Source organism: Arachis hypogaea, chromosome 9 (assembly GCF_003086295.3).
Source record: "Arachis hypogaea cultivar Tifrunner chromosome 9, arahy.Tifrunner.gnm2.J5K5, whole genome shotgun sequence".
Classification (NCBI taxonomy): domain Eukaryota; kingdom Viridiplantae; phylum Streptophyta; class Magnoliopsida; order Fabales; family Fabaceae; genus Arachis; species Arachis hypogaea.
The window spans coordinates 44547599-44569430 of NC_092044.1; the positions used below are offsets into that span (position 1 = coordinate 44547599).

The window sequence follows — 21832 nt, forward strand, 5'->3', positions numbered from 1 at the left end:
AATGGGGAGGAAAAATTTTGTGTGAGTGAAGTCCATTACTTTTTCTTTTTTAACTATTTAACTTTTCTTTTAATTTTTTCTTTCCGGACAAACAAGAAAAAAGTGACATTTTCCCTAACACTTCCTTCCTTTACTTTTTTTTTCCCATAAATTTTCATTCCAAACAAACAATACCTAAATGATAAGACTCGTTTCACCGCCCACTTCCTGAGTAAGGTCCAGGGGATTAGACTTTGTTTTTTGGGTCTTTTCCAGGGGATTAGACTTCGCTGTGCAAAATTTACCACCATCAAAATTGTCAGTAGCCCAAACGAATGACCCATATGTTGAAATTAAAGGTCCATTTTCAGACACTGGAATACCCGAAAACCCAGGCCCATCATATCCGGGCGGCTAGCACTGGCAGTCCTCGCAGACCGCAGTCAACCCCCTTCCCACCCCCCCCCCCCCCCGCCCTTCTCTCTCTCTCTCTCTCTGTAAAAATCACGACAGCACACACACTTCTCAGTAGTCAGTCCTCAAAAGAGAGGGGGAGAGAGCACAACACAGCACAAAGCAGCATATCCATCTCTCTTCGCGTGTATATTTCTAGTAATACTGTACTATATATATACATATATAAATAATTACCTGTGATGTGATGTGATGTGATGTGCATGCGGTTCTTCCTCCCAAACCCAATCAAAACCCTCATCGCCGCCACGTCATCACCACCATCGTCGTTTCGCCTTCTCAGCTCGCTCAGATCCTGCCGCTTCGACTCGGCCTTAACGCGCAACCACACTACTCTTAGATCCCCAATCGGAAGGAGAATGACATCGATCGCCGCCTCCGTCAACAACGAATCGGGACTCGCACGGCGCTTCTGGATCAAGTTCACGCGCGAGTCCGTCTTCGCCATGTACACGCCATTCGTCATCGCCTTGGCCTCCGGCAACCTCCACATAGATTCCTTCCGCCATTACATCGCACAAGATGTTCACTTCCTACGCGCTTTTGCTCAAGCGTCAGTCTCCATTTCCCTCTCTTTTTGCTTACGGAATTTAGTTAAGCGCGAACTCAAACTATCACTTTAAATGTTTTGAGCTTGGTTGCTGAAAAACTTCAATGGTATTCAATCATAGAATGGTTTTAAAGATACAAGTGAATAAGTAATTAGTTTGTTAGAGTAGGCTTTGAGTTTGGAATTGAAAATGCTGCTGCTAGGGCATAATGAGACAACTCCATTAGACTTCAGTCTAACTAGATTGTGGTGTATTTTTTTAGCAATTTTCGGAAACTGGTGATTTAGATTGAAGATGGGAAAGAAAAATTGAAGATGTATGACTGGGTTTGGTTTTGTTTCATGAGTTGAGTAGTGGCATGAAATCATTCTTATCAAAGAAGACCGCGAAAACTGGAATATTTCGTTTTGAGCTTAGTGATAACATGTTGAATCTGCTGTACTTTTATGGCTTTTGATGGGTGAATTTTATAGGGATGTGGAGAAAAGTGGTAATTAAATAAATATAACTGGAGTTTTGATTTTTAGTTTTCTTTTATCTTTTGGTTCTGTTTGTCACTTGTCAGTCTTTTTCAGCAATCAAAACTGGAAGGTTAGATTATTTGGTGTTGGTGATACACTGATTTGAGGTGAGTTTGGCTGTTTGAAGATTTATGACGCTTGGCAGGACGTTTGCCTCTTTTTAAGACTAGGTTGTCAATTTTTTGGAGGGTGGGGATTGGCCACAGCAGCTGGGTGGGTGGGGGAATCATGTTTAAACTTCCTATGTTGAAATTTTGTTGAATTTTTAGGTACGAGTTAGCTGAAGATTGTGCTGATGATGACGATGCAAAGGCTGGAATCTCTGAGTTGAGGAAGGCAGTTTTAGAGGAGCTGAAGATGCATAATTCACTGGTACAGGTAGGGCATTTTCCACTTATATGAGCCTGAATTTGAGCAGAGTTATTCATTTTATCCTTAGGAATCTTACTCAGGTTTGTGAATTGTAACTTGAATTTTGAAGTTTGAGGGGAAGATTCTTGTTGTGAATTGAGATGGATCACAATTAATGTCAAGGGACTGTGTAGCTGAATGAGATAAATTATCTGCTTAATAGTAGTTGGATTCCTTTTCAATGTTTAAAAAACTTTTAACAATTTGCATGAATTATAATGAAGCTTTATTTTGTTGGAACACGGCCCAAGCAATTTTGGTGGAATAAGAGAGTGAGTATTTTTGGGAAAGAGAAGAAAAGTAGGTGTTTTGCCCAAATCAACTTGAGTGAGTATTTAGGGAAAGAGAAGAAAAGTAGGTGTTTCGCCCAAATCAACCTGAGTTTTCTATTGTTGTGATTATTTTACTCATAAACCCTTGTTTTAGATTAAGAGAATCTTTAAATGTGAATTGTATTAAATGTATGTGTCATTCTAACACGTTTTGTGCTGATAGGTTTCCTCCCTTCTCCATTTTGCTTATATCATTGTTGTTTTATGCAAATGGTGTAGGAGTGGGGATTGGACCTTGCAAAAGAGAACAATATTAATTCTGCAACGGTAAAATACACACAATTCCTGTTAGCCACAGCCTCTGGGAAGATTGAAGGACTAAAAGGTGCTGGTAAACTCGCAACACCATTTGAGAAAACAAAAATTGCTGCTTACACTTTAGGTGCGATGACTCCTTGCATGAGACTTTATGCTTTTCTGGGTAAGAAGTTCCAGGAGCTTCTAGATTCCGATGAAAGTACTCACCCATATAAGAAGTGGATTGACAACTATGCTTCTGATGGTTTCCAGGTTTGTCATATTCAGTAAAGCTATACCATATTGCCCATTGCGATTGCTTGGATACCATTCTGAATCTTGGTCAAATATACATTTCATTCATGATTTTCTTGTGGCTGCAACCACTCAGTTATTCTTATATTTGAATTTAGGCTTCTGCTCTGCAAACTGAAGATTTGCTTGACAAACTAAGTGTCTCTTTGACTGGGGAAGAACTTGATGTAATTGAAAAGCTTTATTACCAAGCAATGAAGCTTGAAATTGACTTCTTCTCTGCTCAGCCACTTTTTCAGCCAACTATATTGCCCTTGACTAAAGGACATAACCCTACCAGAGATCATCTTGTGATTTTTAGCGATTTTGATTTGACATGCACTGTTGTTGATTCATCTGCCATCTTGGCAGAAATTGCAATAGTGACAGCACCAAAATCTGATCAGAATCAGACTGAAGATCAAATGGTTCGGTTGTCATCTTCTGATCTCAGGAATACATGGGGTTTCCTATCCAAACAATATACAGAGGAGTATGAGCAATGTATAGAGCTCATTATGCCTGCAAATAAATGTATGGTGATTTCTATATCCTCTGTAAGTCTTCAGTGCTTACACAGAAATTTTGTTAATTGGCCTTGTGTGCTTTGCAGTGGATAATTTTGACTATAAAGAACTGTCTACAGCACTTGAGCAACTTTCAAAATTTGAGAACACAGCAAATAATAGGGTTATTGAGTCAGGGGTACTCAAAGGCATAAATCTAGAAGACATAAAGCGTGCTGGAGAGCGTCTGATCCTTCAAGATGGATGCTCCAACTTTTTTCAGAGAATTGTTAAGAATGAAAATTTGAATGCCAAGGTGCATGTTCTCTCCTACTGCTGGTGTGGAGACCTCATTAGATCTGCTTTCTCCTCAGGTATGTTCGTCAATGCGAGCTTTAATTTATTCTTTTTCTGGATACTTATAATTTTAGTTGCTCATTTTAAAAATTGAGTTTGTGAAATTCAAATTCATTTCCCTTGGGATACTGCTTCGATTAGAAGTAGATTATTGTGCTGATTTTGGACTGCCTTCAGGATTTGCTTTGTTGCTGTATTTGTAATGCTAATTGCTCTGTCTGTCATGGGTTTTGTGTTGTAACCTTTCCTATTCATGGTGTGTTTAAGAGTATCTGTCAGGAATAAGGTGGGAACAGCATTGTGAGAATCATGAAATTTTCTGTGTATTGAGTTGTAGAAGATAACCATTCTTTTGATAATTTGTTTAGAAATGCGAAGGACTTTGTTTCATACTTTGCTCATAGTTGTTATGAGATAAATTCTATTGTTGTACAAAAAAAATGGAAAGTCATGCTACAATTTTGAGCCACTTTATTAGTTCAACGGTTTTCTACATGAATCTCTACTTTGATGTAGATAATTTTTAACTTCCGAAGATTTGATTGCAGAATATATCTTCAGCTTTTATTATGAAGCATGGTATTTTTAAGTTACCGACTTACCCTTCATATTTTGACATGGTAAAGCATGACTTTCTGTGTTGGAATGGCTTATCAGAAAGAACTGAATCACCAAGAGCTACTTATTCTTTGCTTTCTTGGTCATGTTTATCTGTTGGACATATGCGCACTTTTCTGTGGAGTAATTGTTTCTTTGATCAAGCCTCTGTTTCTTTTATGTGATTTTAGTAATTCTTGATTTCTTTCTTAGTTGCCTTCAAGTGGTTTATTTTTTATAGTTGGAAATTTGGCAACTTAATTAAATAGGCAAATTATTTTTCTAACAGCTGATTTAAAGGAGTTGGATGTCCATGCAAATGAATTCACTTATGAGGGATCTGTTTCCTCGGGTGAAATTCTTAAGAAGGTGGAGTCTCCCATTGACAAAGTCCAAGCTTTTCGCGATATATTGAAGAATTCCAATGATGACAAAAAGAAATTAACTGTTTATATTGGAGACTCGGTGGGTGATTTACTTTGTCTACTTGAAGCAGATATAGGAATCGTTATTGGTTCAAGTTCAAGCCTTAGGAGCGTAGGGGCACAATTCGGTGTTACATTTGTCCCATTGTTTTCTGGGTTGGTTAAGAAACAGAAAGAATACAATGAAGAAAGCTGTTCTAATTGGAAGGGTTTATCTGGCATTCTTTATACAGTTTCTAGTTGGGCTGAAGTGCATGCTTTTATTTTGGGTTGTTAGTATTGTGTCTTGCACACCTAAATTCATGCTAAACTAAAAAGAAAGGAACATATATAAATATATAGTGCAATACAGAATATACAAGCAGGTGGCTAATTTTATTAGGGGCCACAGATTTTCTGCTGTCTCTCTTGCTTCTCTTACAGGCCGTTGCAATTCAGAGATATGGTATCAGTCTGATTAAATGTTCTATGGATGTGCTGTAACCAGGGTATCTGTAGTATTCTGGAATGTGCTCAAGGTTTTTCTTTGAAATTTCTGTGATCATGGCTATTGATACCTTTTTTCCCTCCCTTAAATGTTGTCAGGTATGAGAAATTTCAGACAGCAATAATCAAATGCTTGTTAGATCAGGATAACAATTCAGACTGTGAAGTCTTGTACTGGTATTTTAGTAGGTTATTGCTGTTCCATTTTTTAAAGAATTTGGCAGAGATCCTGTGTATTTTCAGTTTACTCAATGGTCATTTATGAATGCAGATGCCGAAGTGATGTGCATCTTTGTATTGGGCCACTTTTTTTCTTGTTTTATTCTCTGTTTATAATTTTTTCTTTGGCTGTTTTAATCCTTGGTTATATGTTTATAATCCTTGCATATGGATAAAACAACAAATAAAGAAAGAAACTTAGAAACACGCATTCGAAATTATTTCCTTTAACGCCGAGTGTGGTTGAGAAGATATTGATTATAATTTAAAAAGAATAATATATTTAAGTGCATAATATTTTCTCTTAAATGAGTAACTGCATTCTTAGAGAATATATATCAGAAAACTGGAATTTAAACTTTTTAAAATGAGGAAATTGGTAAAGTAATAAAGTGAGATATTAATTACCACTGAATTTATAATTTTTACGATATGTAAGTTTTATTATTTTAATTCAACTGTGATTAAATGTTTATTTTTTCACTTTACAAATTCTTGTTTTTTAGAGAATTTTGATTCGAAAAGTAAAATTGAAAAAGATGAAATCTCAGTTAACCAACCCACCACTTACCATTGTGCCGTCGTTGTTACTCCACAATTATAGCTATACATTACATACTCTTTTGCTAGATACAAAAAATTTTCACCAACTCTAATGATATATGTCTGCATTAGTTTTTCGTCTTCTGGAAAAAGCACTCTTTGAGAAAAACTGAAAAAGTACTCTTTGAGAAAAATTGAAAAAGATCTTCGTACTTATAATATACTGAGAATATGCACTTTTTACGAGTCCAAAACAGTTTAACCAATAATACTTTTCTCCTAAAATGCGTCCATCAATGGCATCGGTGGCAGTTAAACTAACCTAGCTCAGAGGACTTCTTTCTGATTTCAAGGTCTAAATCCCTCCATCAATGCTATGTTATGACTCACAATTAGCGATTTACTTTGCTGCCAATCCTACATTTTATGAGAGAACTAAACACATTGAAATTGACCGTCATTTTGTTTGAGAAAGAGTGGTGGCAGACCTCATCAAACTCATCCACGATTGAACTCAGCATCAACTCGCTTATGTTTTTACCAAATTAGTGACACTGGCTCAGTTTACTAACCTAATTTTCAAGTTTCGCATGCTAAATATATACCTGCCAACTTGAGGGGAGATACTATGCTACATGCTTAACTTAATCTATAAGTTAGTTAGTGTCGATGTCAAAAAGTTAGTTACATTCTGTTATTGGTAGTTAGTTCCTTTTTTCTTTCCTTCTCTTCATTATATATATATATATATATATATATATATATATATATATATATATATATACTTGATAGATGATTGATGAGAATCATTTTCTTCTCTCTTTCTACTTTCTCTAATCATAATACACTTCAAATGTCATTTAACTTGAGGCATTTATTCGTTTCCCTTTTTACTTCTGTTGTATAATCCTCTGTGGTGGGAGGCATGACAGGGGATCAATGCTATTTAAAGACAAAAATGTCAAGCAATTGTTCCATATTAATCAACCTTTCTAATAACCTTAATGACAAGATAATCTCTTTTGTAACAAACTTGCCACCTTTCAGTGTAGTGTACTCATAAGTAGGTCCCAAAGCTCTTGTCGAGTCACTGGCTTGTTTGAATGGCGGAGCAAATTCAACCAATAATGCAAACCATTGGGTTCGGAAGCGTACTGAAGAGAAAGTGTAAATTGTTATAGATGATTTCTGGTTAGTGGTTGGTGGAGGGTTTGATGTTAATGATGGATGTTAAATTAATGGTGTCAAGTTTGCTGCAATGAAAGCATATCTTTGGTCATAGTTTCAAATTTTGGTTCACAGCTGGAACTCAGTTAAAATATTGCAAATATTGAGATTCTTACAATCATATTACCTTTGTAATTATGGTGGTATCAATTGCATTTTTCCACAACTTTGACAAATGCCAATATTTACAAACAAATGGCAATACTTACAAAGGAAAATTACTCTAAAAGACGTTAGAAAGATTTAATTATTAAAAGGGACCTTTAATACCAAAATGATTAAGAATGATTAATATTTATAATATTTAAAAAAAATAAAACTTTTTTATAAAAAGACAGATATATTCTTAATTATTTTTTATTTATTTTTTATAATATTTATAGCAATGACTTTCATTCTTCCTAAAATCTTGGCCATCTTCACTGCAAAATTCACAGCTTGTTCATACAGCCATTTAAGACTTATCTAAGGAACTATTTTTCCATGAGCATGTACAGTTTCTTCAGCAGTTCATTGTCCATAACATGGTTACCACCTGAAGTAGATTCTTAGCTCCCATATAAAGTAGGTTTTGTGGTATTCTCTTGAATTCTTTTGTTGTGTATTTTCTTTTTGATTAACAATGACTATGATCGATCGATTTAAATTAATAAGTTATCACAAAAATTAGCATAGAATTGATTAAGTTTATTATCTTAGTATTTGGGATTTTCATACGTATCTTAAATTTAAATTCTGATAATATTGTAGTTTTTTTTATTTAACTGATGGTGATTTTAGTTATATACATCTATGATAAATTTAAAAAGTATCATTTTAACAAAATAATACTTTTAAAATTATTATTAAAATTTAAAATATTATAAAATTGGATGTTATATATTGGATTGAAAATCTAAGCATCATGTTTAATTAGTGTAGCCTAGGAGAGAAAGAAAAGATAGAAGACCGCATAAATAAGAAATTAAATGATTATGAAGATGGCCAAAATTTTAAGAAAAATGGAAGTCATTGCTATAATAATCTTGAAAAATAAATAAAGAAACAATTAAAGATATATTTGTCTCTTTATAAAAAAGTTTACTCGTTCATTTTAAATATTATAAATATTAATCCTACTTAATAATTTTAGTATTAAAGATTTTTTTAATAATTAAATTTTCTTAACGATTTTTTAGAATAATTTTTTATAATTACAATGCAATTTTTAACAATTGGATTTTCACTTGTTCGTCTAAGTATGATTAGCCTTTATTTTCCTAAAAAAAAACAAACACTGAGAATCCTATTTAATTTTCAAGTAGAAGAGTCGGATTATCATTTATTCATATACATAATAAAAGAATAATTTAGAAACAAAAATCTGCAAACCAATCCATTCTCAATTTCCATTAGATAAAAATACCAATTCCATGGTAATAAAAATTCACCATTTCTACAATTATTTATGTAGTGCATGATGCATGAGCATCTATAGTTGATTTTCTTCGTTATTCCATTGAATAAAATTAGTGATTTACTTATTGTAATTGAGATTCTTGTGACTTAATTGATTTTATGTGGAGTTCTCTTGAGCTTTGATATGTTTAAGAGATTTTCGAGAGGTCTTAGGCAATGCCAAAGAAGAGGAGGAACAAACAAAGAAGTCCTGGAAGAACCAACGAAGGTAGCGGACAACGCCAATCTAAGCCAAGAAGAAGGGCGTGTGATTAGTGTGCATCATGTTGTGTTTTTCTATTCTTCTTCATATAAGAAATAAATGCATAATGCTTAATTGTGAAGAGTTTTGGTGTTGAAATTGGATATTACTTTGATCCTCTTGGTTTTATGATTCTTATAGGGAATTGTTTGAAAAAAAAAGAAGCAAAAGAACAAGTAAGAACTAAGAATTAAAGACAAGTGCAAAGAGAATTCGTAGCATGTTGTCAACTCTGACCTCTTCACACTCCAACGAGCATAACTAGAGCTACAGAGGTCCAACTGACGCGGTTTTAGCAGCATTGGAAAGCCAATGTTCAGAACTTTCCAACACTTTCTTGTCTGATTGCACGGCCTTGATGGCGCCTAAGACGCCGGATGAAGAAACCATTCTCCAATACGTTCGAGAATGGTGGCGCCTAACTTGGGATTTTCCAAGTTAAGCACCAGAGGAAGACAAGAACACCTAATTGCATGATGGAAAGGTGCAGAAATGAATAAGTTGATGGAGGAAGATTTTGAGTAATAGTTTATGGTTGATGAAGTGCAGAAATGAATAAGTCATAATTATGGAAATGATGATATTGATGAGTTGAATGTGGGAAAGGTGGTAGGGCACTAATCCCTCGATCTTTGTCCCCTACATTCTCTGGGATTGTGATGTGTTAGATGTGGGAAGCTGATAGGATGCTAATCTCTTGATTCATTCTCCCACATTCCTTGTGATTATGTTGTGTGGGATGTGAGGAAGCTGGTAGGGCACTAATCCTCCGACATTTTCTCCTCGCATTCTCTCTCTCTGTCTGCAAGGTGGTAGGATACTAATTTCCCGATTCATTTCCCCTGGTATATGCCTCCAGGAGATGCACAGACAAGAGACGATATCCGGGTTAGCTATCGGTTATGTCGGTGATAAACCATTATTTTATGATTTATATTGTGTTTAAATGAGTGATTTTATCAAGTATTCACACACTTATTCATATAATTTGCATGTGATTACAATTCCTTCCTGAAAATGTTTCATGATTGAAAACTTGCTTCCTAAAGACCTTTTAATTGTATATTTTTATTTTTCTTTGTACTATTCGATACCGTGATCTGTGTGTTAAGTGTTTCAGGCTTCATAGGGCAGGAATGGCGTAAGGAATGGAGAGGAAGCTTGCAAAAATGGAAGGAAAACAAAGAATTGAGGAGATGACCAGCGAGAAGTGACGCGGGCGCATGGCTCACGCAACCGTAGACAACGCGCACAAGTGACGCAAATGCGTAGACAACGCGCACGCGTGGCACGGGAAATGCTGAGTGACGCGAACGCGTGGACGACGCGGTCACGTGACGTGCGCGATATGTAGAATTACAGAAGTCGCTGGCATAGATTCTGGGCTGCGTTTCAACCCAGTTTTCGGCCCAGAAACACAAATTAGAGCGAGAGAACATGCATAGACAAAGAAAAGAATAATTCATTCCGCATAATTTCTAGTTTTTAGATCTGATCTTACTCCTCCCCTAGGTTTTTCTCTTTTGACATTCATAAATTAGGATTTGAAGATTTTTGGCTTTCGCTTTTGAGAAGAGTCTACCTCCGGAACTGGTCATTATAGTTTGTTATTTACTTTTCATTTACTCTTCCATATTCTTAATTTGTTCAGGGTTGATATTGGATTATTTTCAGAGTTTATTAATACAAAACTATTTTTACTTTTAATTAATCTCTTTCACTATTGTTTGTTATGTCTCTTTTTATTTTCCCCATTGATTTTGTGAAGTCTACATTTATGATGATGGAGTAGTTCCCCAACTTGATTGGGAGTTGATTAAAAGGAGAACCTTGAGTTGGAATACTCGAGAGTTCAATTGTAATTGGTTCATTGTTGGTTGGCTTGTTAGTCACTAACTCTAATCCTTCCCAAGGGAGAGGATTAGGACTTGTGAATAGAAGTTGACTTTTAATTTAACTTTTCTTCATTCGTTGAGGGTTAGCTAAATGAAAACAATGACTAATTATTAATTGATCTTGACAAAATTCCAACAATGATAGAACTTCCAATTAATCTTCTCCCGGTCAAGATTTTATTTAAATTATATAAAATCTCTAATTTAATTTTTTGTGTATCAAATTCAAAAACCCATTTGGAAAACCTCTGATTGATAAAATTGCACATTTTCCTGCAACTCGTTGGGAGACGACCTGGGACTCATACTCCTAGTATTTTATTTCTAAAATTTGTGACAACTCTTTTCTAAATTGATGAATGGATTTTCGCCAGTTAAGAACTGTACTCGCAACGCCATTTTTCTAAATAATTCTTAATCTGCCGATTTTCGCTCATGTCAATTTTTGGCGCCGTTGCCGGGGAGTTGCAATAGTGTGCTAATTTATTGATTGGAATTTATTTAATTGTATTTTTCTTTTTATTTTGCTACTATGAGCTGCATGTTTCTTTCATTGAATGACGCGTTCACTTCCTGATCCAAACTTGCCAGTATTTGACCCTGAGATTGAAAGAACTATTTCACGTATAAGGCAAGCTCAGCGTCGGCTAGTCCTCTCTGAGGACAAATCTGAAACGTCATTTAAGGAAGAAACAAGCCCCCTTTCTACTGATTCAGTTGATTTACGTGCAGGTGACATGGCAGCACCTAGGAGAGTCACTATCCCGGAGACTGGAGCCCCTGATTTTACACTGTAGTCGTACCAGGTGCACCACCCAGTGGTGGCTGTGGACTTTGAAATAAAGACTGCACTACGCAACTTGATGCCCAAGTTTCATGGCTTACTTGCTCAAGAGCCTATCAAGCACCTTAGGGATTTTCAGACAGCTTGTTCTACTGTTAAGCATGATGGTACTGATGAAACTTCTATTTTGTTAAAAGCCTTCCCATTCTCTCTTGAGGGAAAGGCAAGAGAGTGGTACTACACTCAACCCGGAGCAACTATTGCTAACTGGGATACGCTTAGAAGAGAATTTTTGGAGAAATTCTTTCCAGCTGAGGTTACCGATAAACTGAGGAAAGACATTTCCATGATCTTTCAGGACGAATCTGAGACTCTCTACGAATATTGGGAGTGCTTCAATAATCTTCTGGAAGCATGTCCCCACCATATGATTGACAAGATAGTGTTTCTCAGGTACTTTACACAGGGCATAAAATCTCAAGATAAGACCACATTGGAAGGTGCTAGCAATGAGTCTATGAAAAAGTACAAGACTACTGATGAGGCATGGCAATTGATCAGCGACTTAGCTGAATCTAATAGGAATCACAGGAAGAAACAAAGTCGGTCAAGAGCTGCTGCAGAGGTATCCTCTAGCAAAGAGACTACTGCTCTAACCCAGAGTATATGCGAAATGACCAACTTACTGAAGCAGATGCAGTTAAGTCAATAACAAGCTCAACCTGCTCTACCACAGCAAAGCCAACAATTGGTTCCCCAAAGAGTATGCGGGATCTGTGCTGATTACAGTCATTATACTGATGAATGTTCGCAACTCCAATAGGAAGACAACACTGTTGCAGCCACTCATAACTTCTATGACCGCCCCAATCTAAGGTACAATCAAGGTGGCAGCTACAACCATAGATGAAAGGATAACCCCAACCAAGGTTGGAGAGATAATTCTAAACAAGGTTGGAGAGACAATCATAACAAAGGGGGCAGAGATAACAATGGAAACCAGAGGTGGAATAACAATAACAACTTCAGGCAGCAGAATTAGAATCAGGCCTACAGAGCACCTCATCTAAGGTAGCCTCAAGCATCTCAGCAGATCCCTCAGATCACTTATCCCTCTTCATCTTCTAATTATGAGCTACTACAATCTATTGATCGGAGACAGCAGGCCATGGAAAATAACCTTATTTCTACTCTAAATGGTCTGAACTCTACCTTGCTTGCAAGCCCTTGTCTCACAGATTGGATCACTGAATAACTATAACAACCAGTCTTCGAGCTCTGGTGGCTCCCCTCTCAACCATTACCCAACCCCAAGGGTGGCATCAATGCCATTACCCTAAGATCTGGAACCACACTCCAAGAGAGGAATTCTGAGGAACCAAGCCCGCCAGAACACACCCCAGCTGCGGACACGGTTGAGGTAGAGGATGTTGAAGAAGAAGATGAAGCACAAGGCATGGCTAAAGCAGAAGCAGCCCAACCAAGGAATGCAGAACCCTAGCAAGCTGAAGCTATAAAAGACGCAACTCCTATTCCATTTCCACACCTTGCTAAGAAGCCCAGAAAGTAGATGGAACTTGATCCTAAAATGGTAGAGATCTTCAAAAAGGTTGAGGTAATTGTTCCCCTTTTTGATGTTATTCAGCAAGTACCTAAATACGCAAAGTTTCTAAAAGAATTATGCATACATAAAGGTAAAATTAATGAGTTAGAAACTATTCCTTTAGGTAGTTCTATATCTTCCTTAATGGGAAATATACCTGAAAAATGTAGTGACCCGGGCCCATGCATAGTTAACTGTACCATTGGAGGTGTGATATTTTCTGACTGTATGTGTGATTTAGGAGCATGCGTGAGTATTATGCCCTTGTCTATAAATAATTCTTTAAGGCTCTCTCCCTTAAAAAGGTCGGCAGCTCGTTTTGTGTTAGTAGATAAAAGCATTATCATAGTGGTTGGAATTGCTGAAGACGTATTAGTGAGCATTAAGGGGCTCACGTTTCCCATTGACTTCTATATCTTGGAGATGCCCTAAAATGACTCAGGAAGACCTTCATCAATCCTGCTTGGAAGACTGTTTTTGAAGACTTCAAAATTCAAGCTGGATGCCTTTTCGAGAACCTATTCCTTTGAGGTAGATGGCAGAACAGTAAGTTTCAATTTGGATGAAGCTATGAAGCACCCCTCAGAAGATCACTCCATATTCCAATGTGACATCATTGATGCCATTTGATGCCGTGATCTGTGTGTTAAGTGTTTCAGGCTTCATAGGGCAGGAATGGCGTAAGGAATGGAGAGGAAGCTTGCAAAAATGGAAGGAACACAAGGAATTGAGGAGATGACCAGCGAAAAGTGACGCGGGCGCATGGCTCACGCGACCGCGCGAAATAGAAAAAATCACAGTGACGCGCTCGCGTGCCTGATGCGACCGCGTAGATTGGAAGCTGCACAAGTGACGCGAATACGTGGACGACACGCACACGTGGCACAGGAAATGATGAGTGATGCGAACGCGTGGATGACACGGTCGCGTGACGTGCGCGATCTACAGAATTACAGAAGTTGCTGGCATAGATTCTGGGCCGTGTTTCATTCCAGTTTTTGGCCCAGAAACACAGATTAGAGCCAAGGAACATGCAGAGACAAAGAAAAGAACAATTCATTCTGCATAATTTCTAGTTTTTAGATTTGATCTTACTCCTCCCCTAGGTTTTTCTCTTTTGACATTTGATGATTAGATTTTTGACGGTTTAGAATTTCACAAATGAATTCTCGTTGCAAGTATAGTTTCTAAACCAATCACTAATCCTTTCATACAAAAGATTGTTTGTCACAAGTAACAAACCCCTAATTTTATAAACCGAAGTATTCAAACCTCGGGTCGTTCTCCCTAGGAATTACAATAAATTGCCTTGTTATTGGTTATGAGTTATTTTTGGGGTTTTGGATAAGAAGCATGAAAAGTAAATGGCAATGAAAATAAACTAACAACTATAAAAGGCTCTTGGCAAGGTATGAAAATTAGAAGTCCTATCCTAGTTATCCTTCTCAATTGTGATGAGAATTGTTCATTGCTACCACTTAGTTAACCCTTACTAAATAAAGGAAAGTCAAGTGGATGAATTGACTTGAGCCACAAGTCCTAGCCAACTCCCAAGGAAAGATTAGCTTTAGTGCACTCTAAACCAATTAGCAATCTCTCCAATTACCAATCAACAAAGGAATTAGATAACTCAAGTGTCACTAATTACTCTACCTAGGCCAAGAGGAACAAAATCTATACTATATCTAGAAGAGGCATTTCAACAAACACATAAAAGGCAATAAAAGTAAACAACATAAATTACAAGAATTAAAGAGAGATCTAACTACAAAGGCAAGAGATCAACAATAGAAAAGCAAAGAAGAACAATTATTATGAATTACCTCTTATTGAATTGAAAGAAAATGGAAGGAACAATAGTAGATCTACAACAAAACATAAGAACAACATAAAGGAAATTACAACAAAAGAATAGAGGAAGATGGATGTAACAACAAGGAATTGAAAGGTAGAAGTAGAAGAAAGCAAAGATTAAAACCTAGATCTAAGAACTAAACCTAATCCTAATCCTAATTCTAGAGAGAAGAGAGAGCTTCTCTCTCAAGAAACTACTTCTAAACTAATCCTAATGAGTGAGAATGAACTAATCTCCCTTTGCTCTTCAATCCTTGGCTTTAAATAGCAGTTTAGGCGCCAAAGTTGGTTGGAATTGGGCCCCACAACCCTTGAGAATTCGTTGGTCACGTTTTCATTAAAAAATCATAAACCAGCACCGACGTGTACGCGCACAGCACGCGTACGCGTCCATGGGGTGATTCACAAGGTGCGCGCAAGCGCCAGGTGCGCGCGCGCGTCCATGGGCGAGTTCAACTTCTTTGACTTTTCATGATTTCTCCACTTTGCATGCTTTCCCTCTTCACTCCTTTGATCCATTCCTTGCCTTTTCAATCTGAAATCACTAACAAACATATCAAGGCATCTAATGGAATCAAGGAGAATTAGATTTAGCTATTTTAAGTCCTATAAAGCATGTTTTCACATCTAAGCACAAATAAGGAGACAATCACAAAACTATGCTAATTCAATGGATAAATGTGGGTAAAAGGTGATAAAATCTCTTAAAATCAATACAAGATAAACCATCAAAACGGGGTTTATCAACCTCCCCACACTTAAACCAAGCATGTCCTTATGCTTAAACTAAGAATGAAGCAAAGGGTATGGCATTTATTCAATGGAACTAACTAAATGCAATCTACCTATATGCAACTATCTACATGAATGCAATTGCTTGGTCAAAATAAATCAATTCCCAAGAAGCATATATGCACAAGGGCTAAGGATTAGCAAGTCTAATCCACAATTGAATCGAGTTATCAAATATTTTTGCAAACTTGCATGAGAAGAGATGATCATAGGTGGAAACATGTAATTGAGCATCAAACCCTCACCGAATGTGTTTGCACTCTATTCACTCAAGTGTTTAGGATTGATTCTCTCAATTCTCCCCTAATCATGCTTTCCAAGATTTGTTCTTCTTCTAACAATCAACATATATTTCATGCACGCATACAAGTATCATGAGGTCTTTTCTTTGGTTGTAATGGGGCTAGGGTCAAGGTAGGATGCATATATGGTCAAGTGAGCTTAAAATTTGAATCTTTGATAAGCTTAAACTTCCCACCTAACCTATGACATCCTATACAATTAAGTTCTAACCTAACTACCCATTTTTCACTTTTTTTTTTCATATACTTATGTATCCCTTTTCATTTCACAACACTCATGCATTGATTTTATTGAGCTCACTTGCTTTGGGGCATTTTGTCCCCTTTTTATTTCTTTCTTTTTCTTCTTTTTCTTTCTTTTTTTCTATTTTTTCTTTTTCTTTTCCATATTATTTTTTTTTCTTTTCTCTTTTTTTTCTTTTGTATATACAAGAGCATCAATGCATAAGGTCTATACATTTGATCAATACATGAGCATGTACCCAATTCCCAATATTTCCAATAAAAATACAAAACTACCCTTTTATTCACCCAATGTCCCAAGATTCCCACACTTGAATGATGCTCACACACACTAGCCTAAGCTAATCAAAGATCCAAATAAGGACTTTTATTATTTTCCGCTTTAAGCTTGTAATGTGCTAAAATTAAGAACAAGTGGGTTAATCGTAGGCTCAAATTTGGCTAACAATGGAAGATAAAAGGTAAGGCTTTTTGGGTAAGTGAGCTAAATGAAATGATGGCCTCAATAATATAGATGCATGAATACACAAAATAATGGAAATAAAGAATCAAACAAATCAAAGATTACAATCATAGAAAGAGAATAATGCACACAAGAAGGAAAATAAGTGGTTATAAGATGTAACCACACCATTAGGCTCAAAACTCACTTGCTTGTGTTCTTAGCTCAAAAACTCATGTTCCACAATATATATATATATATATATATATATATATATATATATATATATATATATATATATGTGATTCAAGCAAGTTTTATGAAAAGTTTTCACTCAAATCAATTGGTGCCCTATAGATAGAAATCCTTGAAAAATTTCATTATTTTGACTAAGCTTATTGGGTATATATATGCAAAAATAAGAAAAATGCAAGTAAAAATCCTAAAATCCTAGAATGAAATGCAAAAGTGTTGGAATTAGAAACTTGTCACCCAAAATCGCCGACCGGTCGGACGACCTCCCCACACTTAAAAGTTTGCACCGTCCTCGGTGCACTCAAAGATGAGTAAGGGGGTACGGCGACTCTCCGGGTTGCTGCGTGTTCTTAGTCTTGGGTAAAGAGCTATATCACAAAAGAAGCATGCATTCTACTCATTCTAGTATGCTTGAGATGCTTTAAGTAAACTTGTAAGGTGAAACAAACATTAAAGAAGCATGAAAGCATTCAAGTCAAACATATCGATGCATTTGATCATGAAATACAATGCATTAAGGTAAATGCATAACATCATCCATCAAGAGGTTGCCTAATCACAGAATAAGGCACAAATCACATGGTGGCCAAATCATGCAATTCAAAAAGAGTTACAAGCTCGAAGGCAATTCTCATCACTTGGTATTTTTCAAAAGGTAAGCATAAAAATTCAAAACCAAGTAGCAAAATATAACCTCAATCATAAAATCCAACAAAGATTATCTAAAAACATTCATGCTAAAATAGCATTTAGGCAATAAGGGGCAGCAATGTATAGTAAACAAAGTCAATAATCCAACACTTATGATGAAAAGAGAAAATAAAATGAAAACAAAACTAAAGCTATCTAACAAACTAACTAACTAACTAATTAACTAACTAAAATAAATGGTTATCCATGGTGTTTGGAAGTGTTGGATGAGGGGTAGAAGGAGGGAAGAAGAAAGGAGAAGGAAAGAAATGGAAAGAGGAGGAGAAGAGAAATGGATGGAAGAAAGGGCATCCACGCGTACGCACGCATGGCGCGCGAGCACGGGTGGTGGAACAGAGAGGGAAGCATGGATGCGTACAGTGTGCTAACGCGTAGATGCGGATGTGGGCATAGGCGCGGACGCGTACAGTGCGCGTCTGCGTGGGTGGCTAGCCAGGCCAGCGGCTCAATGTTGGCCCAGAGTTAGCACAACTCTCTGGAAAAAGTACCAGGAGTGCAGGTGGCATAATCGACACGCGCGGCATGTGTGCTTGCGCGTGCATTGCGAATTCAGCATGATGGGCGCGTATGCGCCAGGTGCGCGTACGCGCGGATGATGTTGGGCCTGGGGCTCAACGTTCGCACAGTGAAGGCCTAACCCTCGGGTTTGTTGGCTGGGAGTGGAACTTCTGCATCTACGCGCGCGCGCCATGTACGAGTGCGCGTAAGTGGTCGAAAATGCTTAAAGTGCGCGTACGCGCCATGTACGCATGCGCGTGAATGGTGCTCTGTTTTTCAAAATTTCCTTATGATTTTGCACCAATCTAAGCATTCTAAACCTCTAAACAGCTACCAAAATACCATAAAACCTTATTTAACATACTAAACTACCAATTAAACTCAACTATCTAAACAAAAACATGAATTTAAACTAGTTACCAACATGTACAAAAGAGAAAGAAATTAAAAGAATTTACCGTGGTGGGTTGTCTCCCACCTAGCACTTTTATTTATTGTCCTTAAGTTGGACTTATGGGGAGCTCCTTATTAAGGTGGCTTGTGCTTGTACATCTTGGAACTTCCACCAATGCTTGGTTCTCCATTGTGCCCCAAGATTCTTCATGGATTGAGCCAAGTGTTGATGGAGTTCTTCACAAGCTTGGGGCTCCCAAAGTTGATCCTCTTCTTGTAATCCGGGATCCCACACTTTATTTTCACACCCGTCTTGAAGTTGATCATCATTATTAGTCCATCCGGGTGGTGAACAAGATGAATTCTCTATGAAGTGCCCAACAATCCTCCTAGACCCATCTATTTGAGCACTACTCCCACCTTTGTATTCAACTCTTGAAGTATCAACCAAAATGAGCCTTGATTTGCAACGCCAACCACGAAACATTTTTCGCTTATGCTTCATCCCACAAAGCATCCTAAGTTGACCATCCGTTTCAAGCAAGCCATACTCAAGTGGGACAATAAAGCTAATAGACATGAATTTTACCCACTCAAGTGAAGGAGTAGATGACAACCTAGGCAAAGATGCTTCCAACGATCTTGACAAAGCGTATTCTACTCCCATCCTTCTGTTTCTAAGGATTTCCACCTCTTCACAAGATTTCTCTAATTCGATCCTTTGTTCATTAATAATATCTAAGCCTTTTCCCTTAATCAAACTATAATTGGGAGGGTGAAAGAAGTTTACCTTCACAACATTTTCAAATGCATCGGGAGAAGGTTCTTTAAGTTCAAAGGATTCTCCACCACTAGGACTTGATGCTTGCTCTTCATTGCCATGGGAACTCAATTCCTTCTCTATCCCATCCAAGTCTTCATATGGAATATGCCTTGGAAGGTGTGCACTTTCCTCCCTAGCATCAATTTCAATCATCGTGGAGGGGTTTTCTTCAACTCTATATTCCCATGGAGGCTCCGCATCTCCTAAGTCTTCTACCACTTCTTCCTTGTCTTCAACAATTACAGCTTCCTCCAATTGTTCCAATACAAAGCAACTTCCTTCATTTCCCACCAGAGTTTCCAATCTCTCCTTCATGCTATGTTCTTCATTCGATTCACCACATGTAGCCATGGGAGTTCCTTGAGTGTTCAAGCATTGGGAGGCTAATTGATTTGTTACCGTATCCAAGGCGGCCATGAAATTTTGCACATCCCTTTTCATCTCTTCTTGCCCTTGAACAAGAACACCAAGGATGTCATCTATTGGAGGTTGGGGTGGATGGAAGGATTCATCATTTTGGGGGAAGGGTTCATAGTAGGAAGATAGTTCTTCTTGGTAGAGTTGTGGTGGTTCAATATTCTCCACTCTTTCCTCTTGTTGCACAACACACTCCATGGTTGCTTGAAATTGATCCAATGCTTCCTTGAGACGATCTCTTGAATCTTGTTCTGCTTGGATATCATGATAGGGATCATATGGGTCTTTGATCGATGGACATGAATATTCTTCCATGTGAGGTTGTGGTGGAAGGTAGAATTCATCTTGTGGTTGAAAATGTTCATATATTGGGGGTGGTTCATCTTGGTAATAATGTGGAGGAGGTGGCTCTTGAAAATGTTGATGTTGGAATTGTGGTGGCTCTATATGTGGTTCATATGGCTCATATGGTTGTTGGTAGGATGGATATGGATTAGGATCATATGAAGGTGGTTGGTAAGAAGGGGCTTGTGAGTATGGTTGAGAGTTATGTAGAGGATATGGATCATAGGCATATGGTGGTGGTTCTTGAAAGTCACAAGGAGATTCACCATAACCATTGGATTGATATGCATCATAGAATGGCTCTTCTACATAGTGCATTGGTGGGGTTGTTGCCAAGATGATTGATCATATGCATATGGCTCCTCCCACCTTTGAGTGTCCCATCCTTGATACACATCTTCATTGTAATCTCCACTTCCTACAACATAGTTGTAATCACACTCATAGCCAAAATGAGAATTCATGGTGAAAAGAGAAAATAAAAACAAAAACTACTAAGAAATAATGAAACAAAGTCCTAACTAGCAAGCAATCCAAAAAAAATCAAGCTATTCACAATATTCACATATATACAATAACCAATAACATAACACCATTGCAATTCCCCGGCAACGGCGCCATTTTGATGATTGGATTTTTGACGGTATAGAATTTCACAAATGAATTCTCGTTGCAAGTATAGTTTCCAAACCAATCAAAAATCCTTTCATACAAAAGATTATTTGTCACAAGTAACAAACCCCTAATTTTATAAACCGAGGTATTCAAACCTCGGGTCGTTCTCCCTAGGAATTACAATAAAGTGTCTTGTTATTGGTTGTGAGTTATTTTGAGGTTTTGATAAGAGGCATGGAAGATAAATGGCAAGAAAGTAAACTAACAACTATAAAAGGCTCTTGGTAAGGTGTGAGAACTAGAAGTCCTATCCTAGTTATCCTTCTCAATTGTGATGAGAATTGTTCATTGCTACCACTTAGTTAACCCTTACTAAATAAAGGAAAGTAAAGTGGATGAATTGACTTGAGCCACAAGTTCTAGCCAACTCCCAAGGAAAGACTAGCTTTAGTGCACTCCAAACCAATTAGCAATCTCTCCAATTATCAATCAACAAAGGAATTAGATAACTCAAGTGTCACTAATTACTCTACCTAGGCCAAGAGGAACAAAATCTACACTAAAACTAAAAGAGACATTTCAACAAACACATAAAGTGCAATAGAAGTAAACATTATTAAATGCAAGAATTAAAGGAATCTACAACTACAAAAACAAGAGATCAACAATAGAAAAGCAAAGAAGACACATTTATTATGAATTACCTCTTATTGAATTGGAAGAATGTAGAAGGAACAATACTAGATCTACAACAAAATATAAGAACAACATAAAGGAAATTACAACAAAAGAAAAGAATAGAAGAAGATGAATGTAGCAACAAAGAATTGAGAGATAGAAGTAGAAGAAGGCAAAGATTAAAACCTAGATCTAAGAACTAAACCTAATCCTAATCCTAATTCTAGAGAGAAGAGAGAGCTTCTCTCTCTAGAAACTACCTCTAAACTAATCCTAGTGAGTGTGAATGATTGGAATCCCCTTTGCTCTTCAATCCTTGGCTTT

The 21832-nt window shown here is 37.1% G+C and overlaps 1 protein-coding gene across 1 annotated transcript; it reads left to right on the forward strand.

The window, feature by feature from the left end:
* Positions 1-216: 216 nt before the first annotated feature.
* LOC112710958 (bifunctional TH2 protein, mitochondrial) lies at positions 217-5475 on the forward strand. Its single transcript, XM_025763461.3, has 6 exons — positions 217-1006; positions 1795-1903; positions 2488-2778; positions 2919-3333; positions 3413-3679; positions 4549-5475. Exons 1-6 carry the CDS (start codon positions 651-653, stop codon positions 4959-4961), a joined length of 1851 nt encoding a protein of 616 aa, XP_025619246.1. The 5' UTR covers positions 217-650; the 3' UTR covers positions 4962-5475.
* The last annotated feature ends 16357 nt before the right edge of the window (positions 5476-21832 follow it).